We start from the raw sequence: 14,025 nt of genomic DNA on the forward strand, positions 1-14,025 counted from the left end.
AATACAGTGAATTTGACATTTTGTTCATACTTATATAATCCTTGTCCCTCCAGCAAATCCAAGAACCATATTTCATCCTGATTCTTGTTCAAACGCTTTTTTAAAAAAATTAAAATACACTTACCAAAGTTTTTTCTTAAAGATTTCTAAAAAATAATTTATTTAACGTTATTTTATGTGCATTGATGTGAAGGTATCAGATCCCCTGGAACAGACAGTTTTGAGCTGCCATGTGGGTACTGGGAATTGAAACCTGGTCCTCTGGAAGAGCAGCCAGTACTCTTAACTATAGAGCCATTTCTCCAGCCCCTTACCACATTTTTAAATAAACAAACTGAACTTTTGAGTGACAAGGGGCATTTTATGTGTAAAACACTGTCTATATAAATAAGGTTGATATTTTTTAATATAGACCACTTAATGCTTAAGGTACTATAGTGTGAAGACTGCTGGTTGATGGGAGATGTCCTTCTGTATATATATATTTGTCTTATTGGTTGATGAATACAGCACTGTTTGGCTAGTAGCCAGGCAGGAAGGATAGGCAGGGCTACCAGACGAGGAGAATTCAGGGAAATTTAGGCAGAGAGGAGTCGCCATGTAGTGGAGGAGGGGAATAACAGGTACAGACAGACCCTTCTCTGGTAAGATAAGACCACGTGGAAATACTTAGATTAATAAAAATGGGTTAACAGTTAAGACAGAGATAGCCAATAAGAAGTCCAAACCACCGGCCAACAGTTTCAAAATTAATATAGTGTCTGTGTGTTCATTTGGAGCAAGGTGGCTGCAGAACCAGGCAGGAAATCCTGTAACACCTGGTCTCTTTTTTTTCCTCTCCAGCAATAGAAATTTGAACCCAAGTTTTTTACATGCTAGGCAAAAACTCTCCCACTGATCTTATCTCCATACAGAAGACCCCTTCCTTTATCTTTTATATATCTCAACATTATCTCTAGAGTCCTAAAATACTGCCACCCTTAAAAGTTCCAAATCCTTTGCTAACAGAGTAGCCCCCAAACTGTAAGATACCCTGGAGAGAAAATGAGTCACAGATGAAGAATTTATGCCCTAGCCTAGTGCTGTCAGCTGAGATCCTTCCTGTTGTAGGGTACAGGATCTCACAGCACCCCTATTTTAGTCAGTAATCTCCTTTTATAAAATTGCAGGACTACAAGATGTCAAGAAACCTTCTAAGCTTGAAACAATCTTATGAGGGAGAAAGTAAGACCACAGAAGTAAAAATCCTTTAAAAAGCAAATGCCAATCAACAGATTTTTCTTTTTGTTTTTTTCTTTTTTTCAGAGTCTCACTCAGTACCCAGGCTTGCCCTGAACTCATGGCAATCCTCCTGCTTCAGACTCCCAAGTACTAAGTTTACAGGCCTTTATACCAAGTCTGGATCAGAAAACTGAAAATGTTTTCCTAATGAGATAATTGTAGGTCTCTCCATCTGAAATTCAGTTTCCAGTCAGCCTGAATAGCTTCTGTGCTGCTCCTCCCCTAGGGTTTCCCTTTCCTGGGGAGTACCAATGAAACAGCTTCATAGAAGAGAATGAAAAAATTAAAAATTAAGAGTCCAGCCAGGAGGTGTTGCACACGCCTTTAATCCTAGCACTCAAAAGGCAGAGGCAAGCAGATCTGTTAGTTCCAGGCCAGCACGGTCTATGAAGCAAGCTGCAGGACAGCCAGACTTGTTACACAGGTTCCAAAAGCTACACAGAGAAACCCAGTCTCAAAAAACAAAACAATAAAGATTTTTATTCTTTATATTCTGTGTGTGTACCTGCTGTGTCTATGTATCTGTGAGTGAATGTGTGATTGCCCATAGGGGCCAGAAGAGGGCACCAGATCCCCTGGAGCTGGATTTAACACATGGTTGTAAGCTACCTGATAGGGATGTTGGGACTTGAGCTATCTGATATAGATGCTGGGACTGAATTCAGGTTCTCTGAACAAGGTGCAAGAGCTCTTAACTGTTAAACCATCTCTCCAGCTACAACTTATGTTTATTAAGTGTACTTTCAGCTTAGCATAGTCTCTACCCTATGGTGAGTTTACTAGGAGGTAACCTCACTGCGAATCAAAAAGAAGTCAGTCAGTCATATTGCAAGGTAGAATATTTGAAAATATCACTGAGAAATCTGCATATATGCATACATGGAAAACATTACAGCTAGAAAGCTACATCAAATGGGCTCTAGTCTCTCATTTAGATATGTGTGGGTTAACTTCAAGAGGCAATACTATCAGGCTTATAAAAACAACATAGAAATCAATAGTTTACCACAGCCAAACTGTCCAGTTACCTAGTAATAACCTAAATTACATAAAGCTATTTAAGTATTGATTAAGAACAAAAATCATGGTGGTGCATACCTTTAAATCCCAGCACTCCAAAAGGCACAGGCAGGCAGATCTCTATGAGTTCGAGGCCATCCTGGTCTATGTAATGAGTTCTAGGCCAGTCAAAGGTTACACAGTGAGACCTTGTCTCACAAAATAAGTGAAAATAATAAATAAATTAACAAAAACATACAAAAGAAACCTAGTTCCTTAATCTCACACCAAATTTCTAACAGTTAATGACATCACATGGCTCATGGTAACCTTCCTAGATAGTGCAAAACATTTTACTCAGAGTGGAAATTGTTAATACCATCAGTGTTGTATTTGGTACTCAGTATTTACTGCTCTGAACACAGCCACAGAATGAAAATGGACTCCAGTCTGCATCTACACCAGCAATGCTACTCAGGTCCCTGAGCTACACAGCAGGCCAAAAAAAGCTGCACAAACTTCAAGACTGCCTGTCCCTGCAGCATAACAATCCTGGGGCTTCCTAAGGTTTTTCCTACAGGCAGGGTGTGACAGCACTTCCAGGAGGCAGAAGATGTTTCTGCAGTGGACTAAAAATCAAGTCACAAATGAAAACAGTTCTGCTGGGCAGTGGTGGTACGCGCCTTTAATCCCAGCACTCAGGAGGCAGAGGCAGGTGGATCTCTGTGAGTTCCAGGCCAGGCTGGTCTACAAGAGCTAGTTCCAGGATAGGCTCCAAGGCCACAGAGAAACCCTGTCTCGGAAAACCAAAAAAAAAAAAAAAAAAAAAAAAGGGAAAACAATTCTCAAACACCAAGACATCTGGTTCCCAGGAACCCATAATTCTTCAATGCCACTGTTCAAGAAGTGCTGTCTGTCCACCTCTAAACCTCCACAATGGAGAACTTATGAGTTATTTCTAGTTTCCCAAGAAATACAAGCTCTCTCTTCTCCCCAGTAACAGCATGCCAGTCAGCCTATTCTTTTGACACCACTCAGGTTAACTCCTGTTAGTCTGTGTTGGCACCTGCATGGTCAGAAATAACAGGTACCACTTTAAAATCCCAGAAGCTACATGTCTGACAAACGTCATGAGAATTTACTGTTTCATTGGTGACCTGGATAAGGGAGAGTGAAACAAAGGAAAGCAGAATGGACGCCAATATGAGGTAGAAGGAACCTCAGGGACAGAGTAGACCAAATCTCAATCCAAAGCATGAATCTACATCAGTGAAAAGGGCTGATCTGGCAAGCAACTCCTCAGAGCAACAGCCACCATTCCAAAGACCTGCCATTTGCTTTGAGATATTTGGCCCTAACTTCTGTTATTTCAAAAGTACTGTATCCTCAGGAAGGAAATTAAGACAACCTGGATATTCAAAAATAAAAGCAAATCACTGTATGTAACCATTTCTAGCATTTACTATGTATCATCTTAGAACTCAAAGTTTTGGAGAAAGAACATTGACACCTAGTCTTCCTCCAAAATTTCAGGTGAAGACAAAATAACCCAGAGACAGATATTCAAACTTCAAGTTGAAGGTCAGAAAAGCAAAGTAGTGGGCCACTAGCTCTTACCACTACCTCAAGCTGAATGGGCTGATCCTGTTGCCTCTCCTCAGAGTGGCTGGAGAATCCTTAGACTGACCGTCTTCCTATCAATGTAACTGAAGAATGAATGCTTGATCCTCAATGTGGCTGGAGAATGAATGCTCAATACTGAGACCTTGCTCCTGTCTTATATACCTCCCTAATGCTGGGATTAAAGGCGTGTGATTCCAGGTGCTGAGATCATCTTTGTGTGAGCTGTTACTCTTTAGGACTGGATCAATCTTGTATAGGTCTAGATGGGGTCTTGGACTCACACCTCCTAGCTTCTGGCTGCTGGAATTAAAGTGTGTGCCTGGCTTCTATGAATTATGGCTGACTTTGCTTTCTGAATCCTCAGGCAGGATTTACTAAATCATAGATAATAAATACGTCACCACAGTGAACAGGAAAATAGCAGAAATAAAAATGTATAAGATGATGAAATGACTTCAGGGGACTTGAGGACTGGAAGCTTCCCCAAGGTGCAGAGGCCAAGGCTCCACGGGTGCTTTTGAGAACACAGAGGACTTTGCTGACAGCATGTATGACAAATGTAAGTGTCCCTGAAATATGAAGAGACATGGTGTATACAAATAGGCTCCCCAATGAACAGCCCCCTAAAAGCAACGCCAAGGTCTTGTTCTCCCAGGTCTAAACTTGGCACCAAGCTTCAGGCAACAGAAGCTCAGTGACAGCTCAGGAGCAGTGGAGGCAGACAAGAGGCCACTAAACACAGGCTTGGTCCTGGCCTCCTGTGCCTCAGTGTCCAAACAAGCACACCCAGGCTCCAAAGACCCTACCACAAAACCCATTCCTGCCTCTCACCAACATCAGTGCCTCTATCCTCCAGAGGCTTTATTGTCACTAGGCCAGCTGTGCTCTACCAATTTCACATTTTTCTCTCTATTCACATAGCTCATCATGCCTATAGTGGGGTCTCCAGAGCATGTATGGCTGTGGTCTCCTTCCCAGTTACCTTGATATTACCTGAGGAAGACAAAAATAACCCTGTCTGTCAACCAGGAATGCTGAGAAAACAGAGTAGCTCCTCATGCTACATGGCTGTTCAGTAAACAGCAAGCCTGGGAGTAACAGAATCTGACTTCAACTTGAAAATATACACATACACACATATAAGGACATATTCTGTCCTTATAAAAAGCAGAGCTCAAAAGCTGTAGAGGAAGAACACTAGCACCTAACACAGATCAAAACCATGAAAGCCTAAGGTCGCCAGGCAGGGAAAACCAGGCTTGACCCAACACTCTCACTGTAAACCCAGGCTTCTTCCCATGCTAAGCAGCTGCCCATTCCCATGCTGCGATCTTACTATTCTTCTCTATAGAGTCAATACCCCCATCCTCCCTGGCCAAAACATCATGTGGCAACAGGTTTCTTACACACAGGGCTACAAAATCAGAGTTCTGTAAGGGACAAAATTTGAAACTTGACCTTGAGGTCTTTTGCTCAGTTTGTGAAAGATAAGGAAACAGAGGTTTAATGACCTACCCCAAACCACATGGCTCACGAATGGCAGATATTAGGATTTTGAAAGATTTCTATTTCTTTTTTAATTTTATTTTTTAGAGATTTATTTATGTGCATTGCTGTTTTGACTGCATGCATGTCTGTGTGAAGGTGCCAGAACCCCTGGAGCTGAAGTTACAGACAGTTGTGAACTCCATGTGGGTAATGGGAATTGAATACTGGTTCTTTGGAAGAGCAGTCAGTGCTTTTAGCCACTGAGCCATCTCTCCAGGCCAATTTCTATTTCTTTTTTTGTTTGTTTGTTTTTTCAAGACAGGGTTTCTCTGTGTAGCCCTAGCTGTCCAGGAACTAGCTCTTGTAGACCAGGTTGGCCTTGAACTCAAGTGCTGGGATTAAAGGCGTGCACCACCATTGCATGGCTCCCTGATTTCTATTTCCTAAAAATACATGTTTACAAACTTCATGATTGGGTTTAGATATTGTAGCTCATTTGTGATACCTTGGCTTCAATCACTAGGAGGAGAAGGAGAAGGAGAAAAAGTGTGGGTGAGAAAAACAGAGAAGGGGAAGGAGAAGGAGAAGACGGTGTGTGTGTGTGTGTGTGTGTGTGTGTGTGTGTGTGTGTGGTGTGTGTGTGTGTGTAAAGAACAGGAACAGTTTGGTCAACTTCAAAGATACCATTATAATCTACCATATTTTTTTGTTTGTTTGTTTTGTTTTTCGGGACAGGGTTTTTCTGTGGCTTTGGAGGCTGTCCTGGAACTTGCTCTGTAGACCAGACTGGTCTTGAACTCACAGAGATCTGCTTGCCTCTGCCTCCTGAGTGCTGGGTTTAAAGGTGTGCGCCACCACCGCTCAGCTTAATCTACCATATTTTAAAAGAACATTAACTCACTGTTTTGAAGGTTTCTTTCTGTGTGGCTTGTGAGCTTCCTTCTGAGAACTAAGAACATTAAATCCAGATAGCAGGCAACCAGCTAAGTCAAGAGATGCATTCATTGTCCTGTTCATTTGGTCTGTTCTGAACAGTGTTTTGGAATCAGTTCCAAGTTTGCCCACTCTCAATTTCAGCACAGAAAAGTATCCCTATGTTTGCAGCATATGAGGACAGGGACATTTCACAGGAGCCAAGGATGGTAAGTACCATCAAGGCCCAACAAGGTCACTTCAATTTACAGTATACATAGACAAGGCTAAAGGCAAGAGTTCATGAAGGGAACCTCAGATCCTGTGACTCTGCTAGCATATGACATGCACATCAGAAGCTAGCTCAAACAGCTTTGTTTGTAGAGTCACAGGTTTCTGAGAGGTACCATCATTACCAAAGTCACAAGGAAGGAACCTTCATAAGTAAGCCAGTACTCAGTTATTGTCATCTCAAGGGATGAATATAAACACTTCCCACTGGCCCAGGACCATTATCAATTCTCATACAAAGATGCTGCTTGATTCATAAGAAAGGTATTTCATGAACAATACTCTCAACTGTGGTCATTCAACTAGTTCCCAAAGATGCCACTTGTGTGTTCTAACTGTTCTGTAAGACCTTTCCAAGGTGACTAGACTCTAAAATGCCCTGCTTTGTACTCGAAGATGACTTAGAACCTCAGTTCTCATCCTTAGGTTACTCATTTATCACCTCAACAGAGATCCCTTTCTTTCCAATGAGCCTCCTGTCCCCATACCTGCAAGTCTCAGTGTCATACCTCAAAGGTTCTCCCATCCCTCTATAAAAACCTAAGTCCTCCTCATGAACTACCACAGGGATTTTTTTTTTTTTTTTTTTGGTTTTTCGAGGGGTTTCTCTGTGGCTTTGGAGGCTGTCCTGGAACTAGCTCTTGTAGACCAGGCTGGCCTCGAACTCACAGAGATCCGCCTGCCTCTGCCTCCCAAGTGCTGGGATTAAAGGCGTGCGCCACCAACGCCCGGCTACCACAGGGATTTTTCTCACTGTCTTCTATTATCAATACCTTTTGTCTCTATAGAACTACAAACGAATGTTTTTCGGTGGTTTTCATATTGATCTTTGGTGCCAAGATCATCACAGTTATTCAACCTAACAAAAGCTTTCTATATACTATATGACAGCACTAATTTTTTAATTTGTGACTTAGCTATCTGAAATAGCTTCTACACAATCCAAAATAAGGTACAAATATCAAAATGCTAAAGCATTCTTTACTAGCAAAATAATCCTACCAAGGTAGACATTTTAAACTATATTCATTTCAACCTTAAAAGGAAATGAGCTTAGTACTCAGTAAGCAGAGGCTGGAGATGAATTTCTGTGAGTTCTAGGCCAATTTGTCTACAATTCAAGTTCCAGGCCAGCCAGAGTTATACAGTGAACCTTCAACACAGTAGTTGACATTACCTTACCTACTTAACAACTTCCTTGAACTTTATAATTTATCATGAACCTCTGAGTAATGTACTTGCACATAAGAGCTAAGGCAACAAGCCGGACGTTGGTGGCGCACGCCTTAATCCCAGCACTTGGGAGGCAGAGGCAGGAGGATCTCTGTGAGTTCGAGGTCAGCCTGGTCTACAGAGTGAGTTCCAGGACAGCCTCCAAAACAATACAGAGAAACCCTGTCTCGAAAAACCAAAAAAAAAAAAAAAAAAAAAGAGCTAAGGCAACAAGAGCTAGAATGAATCTCTGTTTCAAAAACAAAATTATACACAATTATACACAGTTTTGATAGTTTCCTCTTTGTCTCGGCGTCATCACAGTCTGTGTGTCCTAGCTCTTCTGAAACAGTGAGAACAGGTGTGGTCTATGTCAGAAATAGAGATTACATGTAGTGGATGTCACAGAGGGAGTGGCTGGAAGCAAGACAGAGTCCCCTTCTTCTTCCTCTTCTCCCTGGGCCTCAACGTTCTTGACATTGCTTAATGTCACTGCCCATGCATAACTACAATGGGCTCTCACTGAATTAGACTGGGTAGAGGAACCACGGTGTTCTATCCTTTAGTCTTCAGATGCTCTGACCTTCCCTCTGGACAGTATAGAACCAGAGGCTTCATGATACAAACCACTGTAGCCCAGCCAGCAAGTAAATGCTGGGCACAATGCCTAATGAAAAGCCTTGAAAGTGGTCACAGAGCAATGAAGCAGCACCAGGTCCTAATACCATCCTCACCTATATGGAGGAGAGTGGTATTTTGGCTGTTTCCTGCTTGGAACATTCCCAAAGGCAAAAGCTAAGTAGAAGTTCACCTGATCCAGGACTATATGTTGATTTCAGGAAGCCTACCTTGCAGAAAGTTCTCTTAAGAATACATTAGATCCAAGTCCTATAAAGTTTTCAACCCTGAAGGCTAAGTTAAGTACAGGTCTCAGCCACGAGCTCACTTGACTATTAAAAAAGAAATCTACACTTTAGGCATTATGATTTACCTCTTCCCTGCTACACACATGAACCAGCCATTTGGGAGCTCTGGAGTGGAAGCTGAACCCCAGACTGCTAGTTCAAACCTCTTTAGAATGTGAAAGCTGACTGCAATAGCTGAGATGTTTAGAAGGCACCTTTTAAAAACACCTTCGTCAGACACTGGTAGTGCACACACCTTTAATTCCAGCACTTGGGAGGCAGAGGCAGGCAGACATCTGTGAGTTTGAGGCCAGCCCGTGCTACAGAGTGAGTTCCAGGACAGGTTCCAAAACAATACAGAGAAACCCTGTCTCAAAAAACCAAAACCAGAAAAAAAAAAAAAAAAAGAAATTAAAAACATCTTCTAAAAAAGATCTATTTGTGTATTGGTGTTTTGCCTACATGTATATGTGTACTATATGCATGCAGTGTGCAGCAGAAGCTGGAAGAGGGCATCAGATCCTTTGGAACTGCAGTTATAGATGGTTTTGGCCACCATAGTGGTTCTGGGCACCATGAGCAACAAGTGCTCTTAACTGCAGAACCATCTCTCCATTTTTTTTTCCTTTTTTAAAGGTAAGAAATTGAGGCTCTGAGAGATAAACTATTTTACTGAGGAGTCTACTGGTACATGAACTGGCCAAACAAGGAAGAACATCAGAGGGCTCTAGGTCCCAGACTAGGTTCTTAGTAACAGTCTCAGTAACTGGGTTTCAGTCACAAAAGGGTCCTTGAGTCTTCCTGGCAGTGTGGCAGGATTGGAAAAATCAAGCAGATCTGCTATTTCTTTCTTTCTTTTAATATGAAGCAGCTTGTATGGCAAGACTACTTATTTATTTATTTATGCATTAGTGTTTTGTCATATGTGGAACTGGAGTTACAGACAGCTGTGAGCTGCCATGTGGGGTGCTGGGAATTGAACCCGGGTCCTCTGGAAGAGCAGTCAGTACTCTTAACCTGTAAGCCATCTCTCCAGCCCCAGATCTGCTATTTCTATTTTAGGTTGAACTCAGTATAGAAACAATAAACTAGTTTCTATAGCCATTCAAAAACAAAGTTACAGAAATGAAAAATGTCTTTCATGGGGGGACTAAGTCTTCTTTTTTTTCATTCAAGTCAAAGAATCTACTCTTACACCCTCAGAAAAAGAAAGCATAGGTATGTACAAAAAAACAAGACAAGGAGGACCTCTATCTTCTCCATAAGTCATTCCTCCAAATTCCCATCAGGATGAGACTTGGAAAGATGGGAAGCCAACAAGCAAAGGAACTACCACTGCTCAACTGTAAGTTTTCTTCACATATGCAAGTCATGTTTTTTTCCAAGTGAGACTAAAATTGCAGGCATTCCTCACTTCCTACTGACCCATGTTGGACAGCCAAAGTGGAGATTTCCAGTGTGTAAGAGAAACGTTCCTCCAGAGAAGCATTTCTGAAGGTTGGCTACACAACGAGAATGGCATGTGGTCACACCTGACTTCTCCTGGCAGTGGATGGATGTGATGACTGAACAAGCTTCTCCAAAGCCAGAATAGAGATATCCAGGGCATGATGAAGTACATCCAAATGGTCTATGCAGCCCGTGAGTGGATGGCAGCTACCAAGAGGACTCATCAGCAAGGCAGGCACTGCCAAAGAAGTTGTCGAAAGAAACAGACTCTCACTTCCCTTCTAGAAGCACTATTACAGCAGTGGACAAGAACCAGAACCAGGAGCACCAATGACATAGGGAGAAGTTAACCAAGAAACCTCTTCAACCTGTGCAAACAAAAGCAAATCTCCTTTTATCACTTCACAGCTCCCAACCCCCTGGACACCAGTTTTGGCACCCTTTCTATATACAGGGGCTATGTATAAGTCAGTGCGCTTACACCAACATATTTCTTCCCAGCAGTCAAACTTCAAGAGGCACCAACAACTGCTATTGTTCCCTTTTTCTCAAGTGTGTACACCTCTGACAGAAAAGCAAATCTGAATGAACACAGAACTGAGATGGCAAGGACATGATAGATGTGGTATCAGTAGGAGTCCACAGGCAGGGCATTCTGAAATACCACCACCAAAGGCACCCCAGAACACAAAAGAGCTTAACACAGACCCAAGAAGTTTAAGGATACCTATATCTTCTAGTGAAAAGAGATTTTACAAAACATCCAAGTTTTGTAAACTCATGTTTTTCTAACACCAAAACGAACTTATGTGAGGCAACTTTTAGTTTCGGAAACATACAAAGTTACCTCATACTAGATCTTTAAGCAGTCATACTCCAAAATGCTTCATCATTTGGTAAGGCCATGAATCTGAAGGCCAGCCTTCCAGATGAGGACAAGGCAGAAGTGAGTTGAATGAGACACATTTAGGTCAGATCTTCAACGAGGGTTCTTGCTTAGCTCTTGAAACATTTCCTTTTTAAAACTACCAGGGTCATCTTGGTAATTTAAATCAATACTTGCCAAAGAAACAATAAATAAATACATAAACAAACTATAATAGTTCAAGTGCTAAAAGTGAGTGATTTGTTTTTGTTTTTTGAAATACAAGGTCTCACTATGGAGCCCTGGGGGCGGGGGGGCAAGAACTTGCTATGTAAATTAAGTTGGCCTTGAACTCACAGAGATCCACCAGCCCTCGGCCTCTAGCCTTCATGCCTGGCTATTATGTATGGAAATCATAACTGATGTTTCATTTGATATTTTTAAAAAGGTGCTATAAGCCAACCATCTTAGCTTAGGTATATAATCTTAGCACTCTGGAAGCCGAGGCAGAAAGACTGCTATGAGCTCAAGGCCAGCCTAAGGCTACTTGGTAAATTCCAGGCCAATGGGTTACCCAGCAGATCTTGTCTTTAAAAGGGGGGGGGCTTGGTCTGAAAAGAACATAAGAGCAAATTGCCCGCATAGTTAATAAAAACCATGATGTTTAAATACAAATAGACAGAAGCAGACAAGGAAATACGGGCATGTGACTAACCAAAATGATACTTTTTAAAGATTACTTCTTTAAGAGGCCTCAGGAAAGCAGTAACAGTCTCAACCCAAGGACAGCACCATGGGCTGCCCCCTGATAGATCACTGTTGATTCCTTTTTGTGACACCAAGTAAGCCTCAGTTGAAACTCTATGCCATTTTTGTGTTCTTCATACTTTCAAATCAGGAACTCTTTGGTGGAGGACAATGAGACAAACCCAGCCTCTGCCATCACTAACATTAGTCTTTGGATCTCTCATCAACAGCCTCCCCGGCACATAAATTTCAAAAGCCGGTTCCTTTGTTACATTCCCACCACTTGAGGTGTGGAAAGAGAGCAGCAGGTACTTTCTCTGCCTGTTCTTAAGCTATTGTGCATAATTTAAAATGGCCATCCATGGAAAGCCATCAGGGACCCTTTGGGAATCTATTTCTCTTGCCCAGAGAAAGGACAATCACTGCCCCTTATCCTAGTGTAAAGAGAAAAGCAACAGAAGGAGTCGAAGGGGACACGTGCCTCTGCAAGTGCCACCCAAGGAGGTCTTGCCACCCATCAAAGCATCGGGTCCCTTACCTTTTCCGCGCGGCCCGGAACCGCTGGCACCACCAGTGCCCACAGCGCAGGGCGCGTCCTTCCTGGGCCTCTTGCTCTGTGGACGCACGCTGGACCTGAGGAAGTGGTGCTGGTCTTGGGGACTGCCCTGCGGTGGGGACGGTGTTGGTAGCCCTCTGGGTGGCGCGGGGGCTCCGGAGGGCCGAGGGGTCTGCCCGTCCCTCTTTGTGCTGCTGCTGTCCTCTGCCGCGTCCGCGCCGCCGGGCCCCTCTCCGTCCAGCGACTCCTCATCGGCTGTCCGCTTGCCCAGCTTCTTGAGCCCTTCCTCCCCGCTGCCGGCGTCGCCCAACTTCACTGTCATCCTGCATCGGGAGAGGCGAGGAGCGGTGAGGCGGACGACGGGCAGAAGTTTACCGCCGGCCTCCCAACATGGCGGCCGTTGTTTGTTCCAGCGCCGCCCGCCGCCCGCCCGAGGGCCCGCACAGTGCTGAGTCCAACCGGACCGGGACCCCGCCCCGCCCTTGGATGCCCCCAACCCAGGCTGGCTGACACCGCCGGGAGCCATGGAAGGCAAGGCAGCAAGGCCTGGCCTTAGCGCTATGGGACCCACTGTCCCGCCACCTACCCCACGGCGCCGCAGTTCATGGCCCAGCCTGGGCCCGCCTCGCTCCCCGCACCGCCCGTGGCCCCTAGCCTCCCCTCTGCTTTCTGGAGACGCGCGTGATCGTGCCGCGCACCTGACTAATGCAACGGCCTGCGCTACCCTCGGAGCCCCCAGTGCTCCAAGGGCCAAAGCTACCGCTCCTTCTGAACCTGGCATGCAAGAGAGAGGCTCTGCACTCAGGGTACCTTCCCAGGCGGGATGTGGGAGATAGACCGACTACAACGCTCGTGCAACAGAGTCTGTTGCGTGGAACAGGTTTAGAGAACACCGGAAAAGTGACAGCAAACACTATTATGTTCCAGCCGGTTTTCAAGAATCGGAACTGAACTATGTAAACAATTCTGGAAACAACAAAATTCTTGTGTTAACTTATATCACTATCATAAAAATATCGATAAAACAAAATAACAATTATCTGCAGCCTAAGTAAGTTACACTCAGAATAAACTAAGGATCGGGTACATCCCAACATCTTAAGCACAGGCTGTGCATGTGATGAAGCAGGAAAGAGAAACAGTGCGTTCTTCAGCAGACACCACACTAGTCTCAACGCAACTGTTGAGAACATTCCTATGTAATAAGAAAACTAGACAGAAGAAGGCACCAACGCTAACAAGCAAACAGACTGAGGGTAAAGACCGGGACATAAAACTCGAAGTAACACCACAAAATGGTGCTGCAACAAATGGTGTTCAATTTTCCTGTTTGGATCTGATTTTTCTAATACTGGCTTAAGAAAACTGGCACAGAACTACACAAGACACAAATCCAGGCTAAAGGATTTCGTAGCACAGGACTTCTCTTTGAATCTATTCACTTTTAAGCATCTCGCCCAGGTGCCCAGAACCCTGTCACTGCGCTAGGGAGTGAAACCTATTCCCAGAACCAGTCATGCCAATGACACCAAGCAAAACGCGTCAATCCAACAAGACCCACTAGCTCGCGCGCCGGGCTGCATCCCCAGGCGCATTCCGGTCGTTCGCCAGCAGCGGTAGACTCCATAGGAGTCCGTCAATGAAACCCGTCACTTCCTGACCGTGGGAGGCACGGGCACTGCGGTCCTCAACCAGGC

At 43.9% G+C, this 14,025-nt stretch overlaps 1 protein-coding gene across 3 annotated transcripts in view; it reads right to left on the reverse strand.

The window, feature by feature from the left end:
- Cramp1 (cramped chromatin regulator homolog 1) overlaps positions 1–14,025 on the reverse strand; it is a 61,597-nt gene that overhangs the window by 47,140 nt on the left and 432 nt on the right. For all 3 annotated transcript variants that reach the window (XM_013121744.3, XM_013121743.3, XM_013121742.3), the window contains exon 2: positions 12,311–12,651. In XM_013121744.3, coding sequence (XP_012977198.1) covers positions 12,311–12,650 — 340 coding nt within the window. In that variant the 5' untranslated portion in view covers position 12,651. The remainder of the gene's footprint in view (positions 1–12,310; positions 12,652–14,025) is intronic.

The sequence above is a fragment of the Mesocricetus auratus genome, unplaced genomic scaffold (genome assembly GCF_017639785.1).
Source record: "Mesocricetus auratus isolate SY011 unplaced genomic scaffold, BCM_Maur_2.0 Super-Scaffold_100007, whole genome shotgun sequence".
In the NCBI taxonomy this organism is placed as follows: Eukaryota; Metazoa; Chordata; class Mammalia; order Rodentia; family Cricetidae; genus Mesocricetus; species Mesocricetus auratus.